The following is a 13,235-nucleotide window of genomic DNA, read 5'->3' as shown; positions in this document are numbered from 1 at the left end:
ATCTGAAAAAATGTATCAACTCCTCTGACATCAGTGATACTGATGCTTTTCTAGTCTCTGGAAAACTTAAATTTTCCATGATTTTTTTAAATCCATGTCAGTGACATTCCCCATCAGGCTTAGGAGCAAAACTTCTAACATGCTAATCTAAGATTGCAAACATTGTAAATATCTTGAGGAAAATTCTTTTTCTTTATTCAAGAGGATGGTTCTTTTGTTTGAAAACGTGTGCTTTCATTTTCATCTTTAGCTACTCAATGATCTTCCCAGAACTGAAATGATCCCTCCCTGTATGCAGATTTGTTCTGCTCTTGCTCAAAGCTGCACGTCTGCACTCAAGTCACATGCCTGTCATGTGCTGCTTGTACAGAGTTCCTGTGCTTCTGCTATAGCCCTTCATCCTGCCTTTCTTTCTGACAGCTGATTGGTTAGTGGGCTCACCAGATGAAATTAAGGCCTTTAACAGTATGTCCTTGGTTCAATTACTGGTCAACCTTTTACCATAGTTCAGTGACAGAGTCACATAGTTGTCGAGCTATTCTAAAAATGGTGCAATATGTTTATTGTCAATGCAAAATCTGTACAAGAGGGAGCTATATATCAAAGTTCAGAAAGAAAGGAAATATAAACCCTTTTAAAGGTAAAATACCTGCTCAGGCTAACTGGGAACGTCTCACTGTCAACATCATTTGATACTATTGGCACTGCACTACTTGGAGATTTTTCATCTTATAAAAATATTTTTTTAAGAAGACCAATTTCCAGCTCAATATTTTTTTATCCACTCTGCCAGAGTAGTTGTGCATGATTCAGTTCAATATAATAGTTATTTACTTGATGCAGCCCCTCAGTTCACCCAGTCTGTGAAAGAAGGTCCCTTCCCTTTAAGCCAACTTTCTTTCAGCAGGTGGGTAAGGTTACTGTTTAAACTGTCACAACCTGCTAATCGATCCACTCGCTATGCAATCAGTGAGACTCAAGAGCAGACACACAGCGTTTTGTGCAGTCTGAAGTCTGAGCCTTTGACTCACGGGGATCATTTACAAATCTACTGACCACATTATTAGAAACTTTAGCCATATTTAATATCCATCAATGGAGCCCACTAATGAAATATGCAATAAATCCTCTTTAATGATTGTTGCTTTTATTAGATAATAACAGATAGAAAGGAAATGCCAAACAAGGTATTATTAATAATAATATTAATCAATTTTATTTAAGAGCGCCTTTCAAGACACCCAAGGACACTTAACAATAGAATAAAACACATAGTGTAACAATGACAAAACGAAGAAAAAAGAAAAATATTTTTGTTTGTATGTATTTAGCTCTTGTGTCACGATTCATAGCACACAAAGATGATTTGTGAGTACATGAGCATGGATGAGAAGCTGAACACAGGAAATCTACGCACGCCTGATCTACAGAGTACAGACATGCAGTTTGGAGCAAGAGCAAATTTGTTTTTAGCTGCTAGTTTTGAGGAAGCTCACTTCATCATCATAAATCATAAATTATAGGACCATGCTCTTGAGTAATGAAAGTAATACACTATCATTAGCAATACGGCGCACTGTGATTGCAATCAGTTTGTCATTTTTTAGTTGACGTAAGCATTTATCTCAGCCTTACAAAGGCTTCTCTTGGCCTCAATCTCCAGTACTCAAACATTTATCACCACCCACCACAAAGTACGTGAAGAGCTTTAGTACATCTTGTTCAGTACAGTGGAAATACACCAATAGATAAAATCTGACACCTCTTGACAAGCTTGTCTTTGAATCAATAGTACATGTGTTTGTTCTCTCTCCCCCACAGGAAGCCCAATGACATTGACTGTAGATGGCAGCATGTTCGAGGCTTTGCTTCCCAATATGATTCCCGGAAAGACGTACCAAGTAACCGTCAGTGCTCTGAAGGGTCTGGAGGAAAGTGACCCCAGCACAGACACTGTGACCACAGGTTGGCTTTTTTCTCTTATGCAGCCTTGACTCCGGCAACACTGGAGTCAGTTAAAAATGTACTGACCCCACACGTTTTCTCTGTGATCTTCCTCGTGCCCCGCAGGTTTGGACAGACCTCGTGGTCTTACTGTTATCAATGTCACGGACACTTCGGCCCTGTTGCTGTGGCAACCATCTGTCGCCACTGTTGATGGCTACATCATTACCTACAGTGCTGATTCTGGTGTGTCTCTGAGTTTAAACGAGCTTGCTTTCTGTTCATTTTAACTGACTTTATATTGATTACATAATTTAATTCCTGCCCTATAGTGTCCCCAACAGTGGAGCACGTTTCTGGGAACATTGTGGAGTTTGAGATGAACTCCTTGGTTCCAGCAACCCACTACACCGTGGGAGTTCATGCTATGAAAGAAGCTCAGAGGAGTGCTTCTGCTGTTACCGAATTCACCACAGGTAAACACAGAAAGATGTCCAGATTGTATAAAAGTATTGCTTAATATAAAAGATGGGGAACACTCTATAATATGGCCTGTTACTAAAGATGTAATTCCCTGGAATTAAATGGAATTTCACTGTATTTTATTTGAAATTCTAATTTAATTATACAGTCCCGGTCAAAAGTTTAAGACCACTGGAAAAATGGCAGAAAATCCTATTTTGCATGGTTGGATCTTAACAAGGTTCCAAGAAGAACTTCAATATGCAACAACAAGAAATGGGAGTGAGACAAAACATGTTTTTGAGCATGCAATTTATTGACAACAACACTTAAACTGAAGCAGGCTGATTTACAGCTGATCAAAAGTTTAGGACCACACGCCTTTAAAAGGCCAAATCTGTGCAAAAATGTGGATTCATTGTCATTTTCTGGCAGGTAGTCACACTGTGATGACCTTCTCATGGCAAAGACAAAAAAATTTTCCTTTTTTGGACATAGTTGGGTTGTTAAACTGCATAACCAGGATCTCTCGCAGTGCGCCATCACTGCTGAGGTGGGACACAGTAGGACAGTTATTTGGAATTTCTTAAATGATCCTGAGGATTATGGAACAAAAAAGTCAAGTGCAAGACCCAAAACAATTTCACCAGCACTGAGCCGGAGGATCCAATTGGCTGTCTGTCCATTACTGGTGCCGACTCCAGCCCCGAAACCATAATTTGTTCAATGTCGTTTTCTGTAACTGTAGCAGTTCTTAACATTACTTACACATTACTTCAATTTCCACAAATTAAAATTATTTCTTTGTTTCTTGTTAAAGACTGACTTGTTACCACATTATTCTGGTGTACCTAGCTTTAAGAATTTGTATATATAATTACATTGTAATTTCAAACAAAATACAGCAAACTTCAATTTAATTACACCCATATTTCTGAGCCATATTATGAACAGTTTCCTGATGTGTTTATGGTCTCATTTGCTAATTTAAAGTCTTGTTTTTGTAATTTAGGGGCCTCATTAGAGTAAAAAAAAGATTAAAAGTAGCTTATTCTTCGAGGTGAATCTGCCTGTGATTGAAAAAATCCTGCCATAGAAACATCTGGTTTTCCCACGTCTCTGTCTATCTTTTATATGTAGTATATCAGCGTCAATATAACCTTAAGCAACATGCGCTGATTTCTTAACCACATCAGCTGTACCGAATGATTAATGTGATGCTGTATTTGCAGATGTGGACCCTCCTCGCGATCTGATAGCTATGAATATTCAAACTGACAGCGCCACTCTGAAGTGGAGACCACCTCATGCTGCTGTCACTGGATACATGCTCAGCTTCTCCTCTGCTGATGGAACAATCAGGGTACGTACATGCCCGTGTCATTTCATCGTTTGACAACAGATATGTTTCGCCGTGTTTCTCCAGTTTTTCTAACTGTCGTTGAAAGCGCAAATTTCTGATCATTTAGTTATGCTGCAATAGGCCTGGGCTGCAGGGGGCTTCCCATAATGCTCTGAGAATTTCTCTTTTCACTCTCCATTTTGCATTTAGTTACTCTTCTCCACAGTGAATTTTTGTCCTGTTTCCTTGCCTTGCCTGAGACAAAGTCTGCCAATGTCTTCCTGTTAAAAGGTTTTTTTTTTCTTATCGCTGTTGCAAGGCTTCTTTGCTGAGAAAACCTTTATTTGTAAAATTTAAAAAGTAAAATCTGGAGCACTGATAGATTGTTAGGTCCTAATGTGCATTTTGCACAACATTTCAGAAAACAGAAAAAAAACACAAACAATAAGAAATGATATCATGATGAGTTCTGGATGATTTCCAAGAGCTGCATGCCCAGAAACAGAAACAGACACAGTGCAGCATTCCTTCTCCTTTTTTTCACCATCTGTAGTTTATGAAATCCAGCTTATCAGTGTTCTTTGTTAAAATATTGCCTTACGATTGCAATCTCGTCTTCTTTCTTTCAGTTTGAGGGAATAGTATAGAACAAGGAAATGACATCAACCCATCATAATGCTCTTGGGTTCAATCCATTCCAAAGTTCATGGTGTTGTCATGTTTTCTGAAATGTTTCTGTGTCCTGCACTTCGAGCCGCTATAGTAATCAGTTAAGAAATGCCATTGGTGTAAATAATGTGTGTGTCTTGCATGAATTCAGGAGGTGATGCTAAGCCCAACAGCATCATCTTACAGTATGTCGCAGCTCACTGGCTCCACGGAGTACAATGTGAGACTGCAGGCTGCTGCTGGAGCCCAGAGGAGTCGCCACGTGGCCACCGTCTTCACTACCCGTAAGCATTAAAACACACACAAACCTCTTCTTAATTAATGTGTACGTATAGCTGAAAATTGGGAGCACTGGACTTGTCGCTGCTTTCTCAGAAGTGAAGGGTTTGGCTGTTATGCAACAGTCCAGATGCACATTAGAAAGAGACCTTCTAATGTGCATTCCTTTCATTTGCACTGATATTGGAGCCAGATCACCTGTGCTTGTTTTTCTTTCTGTCTGAGCTCCAGATGAAATAACCTTCTTTCTCCTTTGTTTGGCCCTCCCCCGTTCCGTAGTCCTCTCTCAGGATGCTATATACAGCCTCATGCCTTGTTTATTTAACAGGGACGAAAAATAAGTGAGCGCATCCTTCAGGGTCTCTAACGCGATGCCTTTTTAATATGTGCTTTTCAGTCGGACAGTTGTACAGACGCCCACGGGACTGTGCTCAGATATTACTGAACGGAGAGACGACCTCTGGTCTGTACACCATCTATATTGGAGGAGAGGAGAGCCAGCCCATCCAGGTTTACTGTGACATGACCACAGATGGCGGAGGATGGCTGGTGAGGAAATCAGCCTTCTGGAATCCAAATAAAGCCCGTTTCACACCATTATTCAAGCTGAATCCTGATGATTCTGCTTATGTGGCACCTGTTTTTCTGATGACAAATGATAGACAGCACCACAGTGGCCTTAGCCTAGCTTATTATGATTGTCGTGAAGCTGTTTTGACACTCATGAGAGTCGGTACTCTTCAGGTTTTCCTCAGACGCCAGAATGGAAACCTGGAATTCTTCAGGAACTGGAAGAACTACACGGCTGGCTTTGGTAACATGAACGATGAGTTCTGGCTGGGTAAGCTCGCTCATTCTGGAGCCGTATTTGCTTTCTTTCCCTCGCTCACTGCCCTCCTTACTCACACATATTAAACTTGGGTTGTAGGTCTCTCCAACCTCCATAAAATCACATCTTCAGGCCATTATGAGCTGCGAGTGGACTTGAGGGACAACGGGGAGACCGCCTACGCGCAATATGACAAGTTCACAATTGCAGAGCCAAGGACACGCTATAAAATCTACATAGGAACATATAGTGGAACAGCAGGTTGGTATCACTTTAATGAAATAGCCTGACAAGTATTTACTTTGTACTTTAACGTTAGACAAGAGAATGGTATTCACTCTTGTTTCCTTCCAGTAAGTGTAATAAAGGCTCAGTTCAGTTGAACCTCTCAGAATAAGCAGATTTTTTTTGTCTAGTTTATTTAATGAAACCAAATTTTATGTTTATACTGTCAATATTTTTTTGACTCACAGCCAATTAATTACAGAGTATTTGCTTGAAAGTTTACACTAATCCATGTTGGAAAAAAACACTCACTCTGAGTGTCACAATATAAATTTTTCTTTTTGTTTAGCACTTTTGTTGGTTGGTCGATCTGTTCTGATGACACAGGAGAAATCCCTGAAAAGAGCATTTTGATCACCTTCAAAGGATTTAATAACCACGTGAAATAGCTGGCTCGTCAAAACAAATGGAAACTTCATAAAAGGTTTTATTGTTCGCAGCGCGTCTTCTGCTCGTAACTCCTCCTGTGTCAAAATAATGTTCCATTCTCGTCATATATTAACACTCGTGAACGTAGCTTTTGGCTGTGAAATGGAGAAACACCACTGGTGCTCACAAGTTCTTTGTAAAAGTTTGGCTGATAGTTTGATTCAAATATGAACACACAGAGGTCTGGATCACATCCACTGATCCGGATCAGTTATCTGAGTCTGAGCCAAGACACGAGGGCACTGCACTGAACACAACTGTCTCAGCAGCTATATCGCCCTCTTTAAAGTTTAATAAAGTGAATATAGGGACATAAAATCTTATGATCCTGAGACACTCAGTGATTCAGACGTAGGCACCACGAAAGATAAGATAAAACCAGATAAGATAAGAGGCTTTATTAGTCCCATTGTTGGGAAATTCAGATTGCTAGAGCAGCAGAACGAAGAGACCAGGAATAAATAGATGAAACAACAACGGAAGAAAAATGTAAACTATACAAGGCAGAAGAAATATTATTTACGTATATATATATATGGATATGTAGATGTAGATGTGATACAGTGATACACTTGGCATTTCAGAAATATGTACAGTGTGTGGTGCATTTTCACGTGTACAATCTGACAGCAGCTGGAAAGGAAGACCTCAGATATTTCTCCTTTGCACACCGTGGGTGCAGCAGCCTGTCACTGAAGGAGCTGCTCGGTGCTGTCAGGGTGACCTGCCTGGGGGTTGGAGGTGTTCTCTAGCAGGGATGACAGCTTAGCCACCATTCTGCTGTCACCCACCACCTCCGCTAGCATCCCAGAACAGAGCTGGCCTTCTTGATCAGCCAGTTCATTTTCTTCCTGTCTCCAGAGCAGATACTGCTGCCCTGCAGAGCAAACCATAAGTGAGGGTCGATGCAACCACAGAGTCATAGGAGGTCCTCAAGAGATGCCCCTGCTCTCCAAAAGAACCGAGTCTCCATAGCAGATGCAGCCTGTTCTGTCCTTTCCTGCAGATGGCCTTTGTATTGTTAATCCAGTCTAGTTAGGGTGTTAGGTACTTATATAAGTCGATGCGCTCAGCATCCATTACCTGGATGTTCACGGATGTAAGTCGAGGATGTTTGTACCTGATCTGTAGGCGGTTCTCCTGGCACCCGTCAACAAAGTAATTTCTCTGTACTCCCTGTTATCAGACCAACAACTGCTGAGTCATCCAAGAAATTTTGCAGGAAGCAGTGATCAGAGCTGCAGGTGAAGTCTTGTGGTGTATACGGAGAATAGAATAGAACTGTTCCCCGAGGGGCGCCTGTAGAAGACCCTATCAGACACACACTTCTGGATCCTTACATACTGATGGCAGTATGGACTACCTTGCCAGGTAGTCCAGGATCCACGTGGTGTTGGTTGACACCTGTGTACTCCTGCTTGTCCCTCAGGATTGTGGGTACAAAGGTATTGAATGCACTGGAGAAGAAGAAAAAAGACAAAATCTGGAAATACTAGAAAATGTGACACTATCCCCGTTTTGATCACATTTTGTCTGCACAGTTTATTAGAAAACAACAACAAATAATTCAAAAGAATTTTTGGGGGAATTATTTTTTTTTCAAAAGAAGTTTTCTGTCTTAAAACCTTAGGTTTATCTTTCCAGACTTTTGAAGTACAAACGAGCTCACAGCTGTTTCCTTAAAGACATAATTTAATCCTGCATTTTAAATCGTGCAGTTTCGACAGTGACGAATGTTCTCATTAAACTCTTGGCAATAAACTGAACGTATTTCCTAGAATGTCAAATTATTTCTAAGAAAAGTCACTTTGACAAATCCAGTTAAGCTCATCAGACTGCCTTAACTGAATAATACTCATTTGTCCACCAGGTGACTCCATGACCTACCACCAGGGTCGGCCCTTCTCCACTTACGACAATGATAACGATATCGCTGTGACCAACTGCGCCTTGTCCTACAAAGGCGCCTTTTGGTATAAAAACTGTCACCGTGTCAACCTCATGGGGAAATATGGCGACAAAAGTCACAGTAAGGTACGAACGCTTTCACACGCATCGCAGAAAATGAAGTGGTAAACCATAACACGAGCCATAAGCAGTTGAATTATCTAATGAGAAAATCAGATTTTTCCCAGTGAAACTTGCTCCCTGCTCACTGCTGGATGTGCAGTTTAGGAAAAGCTGATGATTTGTATTGTTTGGGGGGGGGTTGTTGTTGTTTTTTCCACAGGGGATCAACTGGTTCCACTGGAAGGGCCACGAACACTCGATCCAGTTTGCAGAGATGAAGATAAGGCCGGCCAACTTCAGAAATTTTGAGAGCAGAAAAAAGCGATCATAGACTCATCAAGCCCTCTCTCCTTCACACCTCATCTCCAGGCATCAGCATCTGTGCTCCCCCATCTTTAAGACACTCTCGAACACACGAACACACATACAGGCAGTCACACCACACTGTGACTGAGTTTTCAATGTGGGGAAAGACCCTGGAGAATCATTAACTGGGGGTTTTTTGTTGTTTTTTGTGTAGTTCTCCCGTGTGTGATTGTATATTTTTGCATTCCCAAAGAGAGTAGATGCTAAGTTTGATTCACGAACGGACATATGTGTGTTGTTGGGACCAAAAGCCTGTAGAAAAATTTAAGTAAATTAATTTAAAAAATTAAAAATGGATCTGAAACGATTCACTGAATCAGTAACATGTCAAAAGGCACATCCCCTGAAGTCATGCATCAGAGCGTTCGCCTCATCCATCTCAAACGGAAACACTGACCAGGTTAGATGCATCACATGAAAACTTTAAAGCTTAAAAACTTAAATATTGTCATATGTTTACTGTACAAACCCACTTATCCCACCCCCCAAGAAGCTATTGAACTCTTGCTTGAATTTTGATTTACTTATTTTGATAGGAAAAAAAAAAGACCTGATGCTCTGTAACCTTCAATACAAATAAAAGAAGATGTTAGTTTGATACAAGCGTGTGGTGGCTCTTCTTATGGCAGACCAGCTGAACCACGTCCACCCCAGCAGATGGCAGTGTTTGCTCTGTGCAGTACTGCACAGGAGCGCCCTGTGTGTTGCTGCTAAGTGCAGCTGAAGGACTAATATTACCAGGCAGCTGATGGTAAGTGTTAAAGATTATTCACAGTGGCCGTGGGTCTTAAAACAGTAAAAAGCACCAAATTTTAAAGGTCTTAAATTGCATTTATTCTTAGGTAGAGTAGCTTGGAAAATAACAGCAACATTCATTTATCAGGTGTAGTAGCAATTACTGTTAAACACAGCTCAGAAGGTCTGATAAAAAGTGTTTCATTGTTAATAAAAAAAAGGGGGGGGGGTTTAAAGACATGACTTGGGTGTGGTCTTAGTTTGATTCAATGTGTTACTAAAAGATCTTAATTTTAGGTTATTACCTGTTTGATGCTGTTATAAATCTTTTTTAAATCTTTGCAGAAGGGGCGTTTTGCTTTCGGTGACTGCATCTGTTCAACATGCCAAAGTTTAAAATGTGGTTTATCTTTTCTCTTTTGCAATTCAAGGCCTTTGGAACCCCCCCCCCCCCCCAGCTCCAAGCCACACAAGGTTTGCAAAGTCAATACCTTTTCTGCAGTTGTCATCAAATCCAAATTTGATCGCCTCTTTAAAAAAGAAAAAGAAAAAAGAAAAAAAAAGACTTTGGAGTTGAAAGATTTGACTTTAATGAGAAAATCCAGTTAAAGATAATTGAGCCACATGCTCTACTTCCTGTCAAGGCTAGATATCTTTTTTTCAACATTAGCACGTGGCCGAACGATCCGACCCTTCCTCGCAATCTGCAGCCACTTCTATGTCCTCTCTGCACCCTCTGGCACAGTTTGTTTGTTTTGCAGTCCAATTGAATGGGGACATTTTGGCCTCTTGCATCTGATCCTACAAGGGAATGATCGAAGAAACAGTTTCTGAGTACTGGTGTCCATGTCAGCCTTTGTGTGTGCTCACTGAAGACTGACGCTTTCAGTTGTTGGAAGTTTAGGATGTTGGAACTATATGTTTGAATATTACAATTAAGCATACAAACCCCAGGACACGAGATGTCGGCTGGCACAGAGCTGGGAGTTTTCCATATTAAGTTCAAGATTTAGAAATAACTTCTGACCTGAATTTCTACTAATGCATGCTGCTAATATCTCATTTCATCCTGAGGTGTTTCTAAATAAGGGCTCCACAAGTTGGACGTCCTTGTAATCTATCTCCAGACAGACTACAGTGCTCAAGTAAAACCTTTCCAGGGATCCTAGTCTTCACTCTTTAGGAACTTGTGTTTGTCAATAACAGGCTAACATTTCCCATGGCAGAAGGGCTGATTGCAGACACAATAATGCAGATATTTTCTCAGATAGTTTAAGTGTTTACATCTCTGCCTGAAATCTGTCAGATTTTATAGAAAGCTATCCCAGAACAGGTTTAGCTTTCTACTGATGTTCTGAGTTCTTCAGGCTCTGACGAAAGAGATGGCAGGAAGTTCGCCACTTTGTTCCAGACTGAGATACTTGAGACAGTCAGAAGATGGATTGGTTTGAAATTTGTGGTCCCAGGAAGATAAATAACATTATTCAGAATCAGAATACTTTAATAATCCCTAAGGAAATTATGTGGGTTACAGTTGCTCCAAGACAATAAGGTAATAAGACTGAACTAATTAAATAATACAGGGTGGGCCATTTATATGGATACACCGTAATAACATGGTTGGTGATATTAAAGTCCTGTTTGTGGCACATTAGTATATGTGAGGGGGCAAACTACTCAAGATGGGTGGTGACCATGGTGGCCATTTAGAAGTCGGCCATCTTGGATACAACTTTTGTTTTTTCAATAGGAAGAGGGCCATGTGACACATCAAACTTATTGGTAATGTCACAAGAAAAACAATGGTGTGCTTGGCTTCAACGTAACTTTATTCTTTCATGAGTTATTTACAAGTTTCTGAACACTTATAAAATGTGTTCAATGTGCTGCCCATTGTGTTGGATTGTCAATGCAACCCTCTTCTCCCACTCTTCACACACTGGTAGCAACACCGCAGGAGAAATGCCAGCACAGGCATCCAGTATCCGTAGTTCACTTTACTCAAATAGCACCTGCAGTCCCAGTCACCAGATTTCAATCCAAAAGACCCAGCATCTTTGGGAAATGCAGTCAACAAGTCTGCAACAACTGCATGATACTATCGTGGCGATATGGACCATGCTCTCTAAAGAACGTTTCACTTTATTGAGTCTATGCCATGAAGAATTAAAGCAGATCTAAGAGCAAAATGGGGGCTCAACCCACTATATCCATAGTACTTCATGCCAATAAGAGTATTTCTAGGAAAGCTTTTGTTACCTGTAAGGGTCTCTTTAGCTTCCAGCATATCAGTATCAGAATGCGGCCTGGTTCCTCCACTGAGGATTTCATCTGAGGCCTCTTTTTCATGTTTGTCTAAAGAAGTCTAAGGACACTAATGTACACTTAGGAGTGTACATTACAACAAATTCATCCCTTGATCAGACAATAGTATGACCAGGTCAGTCTTTCTAATTGTACTGGGTGTAAGAGTTTGGAAGGCAACCTTTCCTAACCCTTGTTTGGAAGTGTTGCCTGCAGAAACCTTCATCTTCTTAAAAAGAACAGGTCAGCATGTCTTAGCTTTGCAAAGTTGCATCTGTGCAAACCACAAGATAACTGTAACTATGTGAAAACCAACACTGCTGAGCATTGTTGGTGAAAACCAAACACAGCATATCAGCACAAACACATCATACGGGTGACGATCTTGGCACCTTGCATTCATTTAGTTAAGCATGAACTCCTCTGTATACCAAAATATTCTACAGTCAAATGTATGAGAGCTAAAGTTTGGCTCAAATTGAGTTATGCAACAGGACAACAATTCCCAGCACAGCAGGACAACTACAAAAGAATGGCTGAAAAAGAAAAGAAACCCGATATTGCAACAGGCCAGTTAGAGTTCAGACCTCAACCTGATTGAAATGCTGCCGTGTAACTTTAAGAGAGCTGTTCTCAAACCTCTGAAATGAAGCAACGCTGCAAACAAAAGCATGCCAAAATTCCACAAAGTGACAAGACTGATAAAGTGAGAAAATGAACTAATGATAAATTCAAGTTATTGCTGCTAAATGGTGGGGCATTTTTCACAGGACTGCACAGATTCCTGTAAAAACTTTCTTTTTCACATGACTCCACATCCCACAGGGTAATGCATACACCCCTTCAACAGAGACTTGCCTCAGTACATGTGAACCAAAATTAGCCAAGAGTTCTCAGAACTGTCATGCAGTTGTAGCACATTGTGATACTCTCAGTATTTGAACAGTGTTATATCACTGTTTGTTCAAAGAGCTGTCTCAGATTTACACAGCCAGCTCTCTCCTGCTGATGCAATGACCTAAAAAATAACTGGTTTCTATTCAGTAAACAGAAATGAGCACATGATGTTCTGTTTTATGTAATGTTGACTGTATAATTTGATTCTATTTTCATAGTGTGCCCTATGTGAAATATTTTCTGCAAGCAACATGAAGACAGAGCTTTTACTTCATGAGGTCAAATGGGAGCCAAAATTTAAAAAAAAAAAAAAAAAAAAAAAGGATTTCTGCATGTGCCAACTGAGCAAAGGTTACTGTGTTGCCTAAGAAAATCTGTTTGCATTAATCACGCCATGCGGCCTCACTGAATCACTCTGGACTGTCATAAATCAAGTTTTTCAAGGAAACTTTTCCCCAAGAGTGTGTGCTATATTTGAATTGGCTCTGCTTTCAGTGCAGAGTCCCTGGCACTGTGCGAACATGTATCTAAATCATCGGCCACAGTCCTTTCAGTGCTCAACGCACTACTTTCCACTCCTTCTCTGGACATATGTAATTGAAAAATAGGTAATTTTATGCTCTGTCTGATTCTTCTACATGCTGATGGAACTCCTAAAGCTAAAGATGATGGTGGCACAGCACT

The 13,235-nt window shown here is 40.5% G+C and overlaps 1 protein-coding gene across 3 annotated transcripts in view; it reads left to right on the top strand.

Annotated features, from left to right (window-relative positions):
- The window catches only part of zmp:0000000846 (tenascin), a 59,282-nt gene extending 50,069 nt beyond the window's left edge, over positions 1 to 9,213 (top strand). For all 3 annotated transcript variants that reach the window (XM_040007284.1, XM_040007283.1, XM_040007282.1), the window contains 10 exons: positions 1,822 to 1,965; positions 2,071 to 2,190; positions 2,277 to 2,420; positions 3,639 to 3,769; positions 4,569 to 4,701; positions 5,094 to 5,245; positions 5,441 to 5,537; positions 5,625 to 5,786; positions 8,110 to 8,273; positions 8,470 to 9,213. In XM_040007284.1, the coding sequence (XP_039863218.1) occupies positions 1,822 to 1,965; positions 2,071 to 2,190; positions 2,277 to 2,420; positions 3,639 to 3,769; positions 4,569 to 4,701; positions 5,094 to 5,245; positions 5,441 to 5,537; positions 5,625 to 5,786; positions 8,110 to 8,273; positions 8,470 to 8,580 (1,358 nt within the window). In that variant the 3' untranslated portion in view covers positions 8,581 to 9,213. The remainder of the gene's footprint in view (positions 1 to 1,821; positions 1,966 to 2,070; positions 2,191 to 2,276; positions 2,421 to 3,638; positions 3,770 to 4,568; positions 4,702 to 5,093; positions 5,246 to 5,440; positions 5,538 to 5,624; positions 5,787 to 8,109; positions 8,274 to 8,469) is intronic.
- The last annotated feature ends 4,022 nt before the right edge of the window (positions 9,214 to 13,235 follow it).

The sequence above is a fragment of the Simochromis diagramma genome, unplaced genomic scaffold (assembly GCF_900408965.1).
Source record: "Simochromis diagramma unplaced genomic scaffold, fSimDia1.1 OVJJ01000682.1, whole genome shotgun sequence".
Classification (NCBI taxonomy): Eukaryota; Metazoa; Chordata; class Actinopteri; order Cichliformes; family Cichlidae; genus Simochromis; species Simochromis diagramma.
This window is presented reverse-complemented; position numbering and strand designations above follow the sequence as displayed.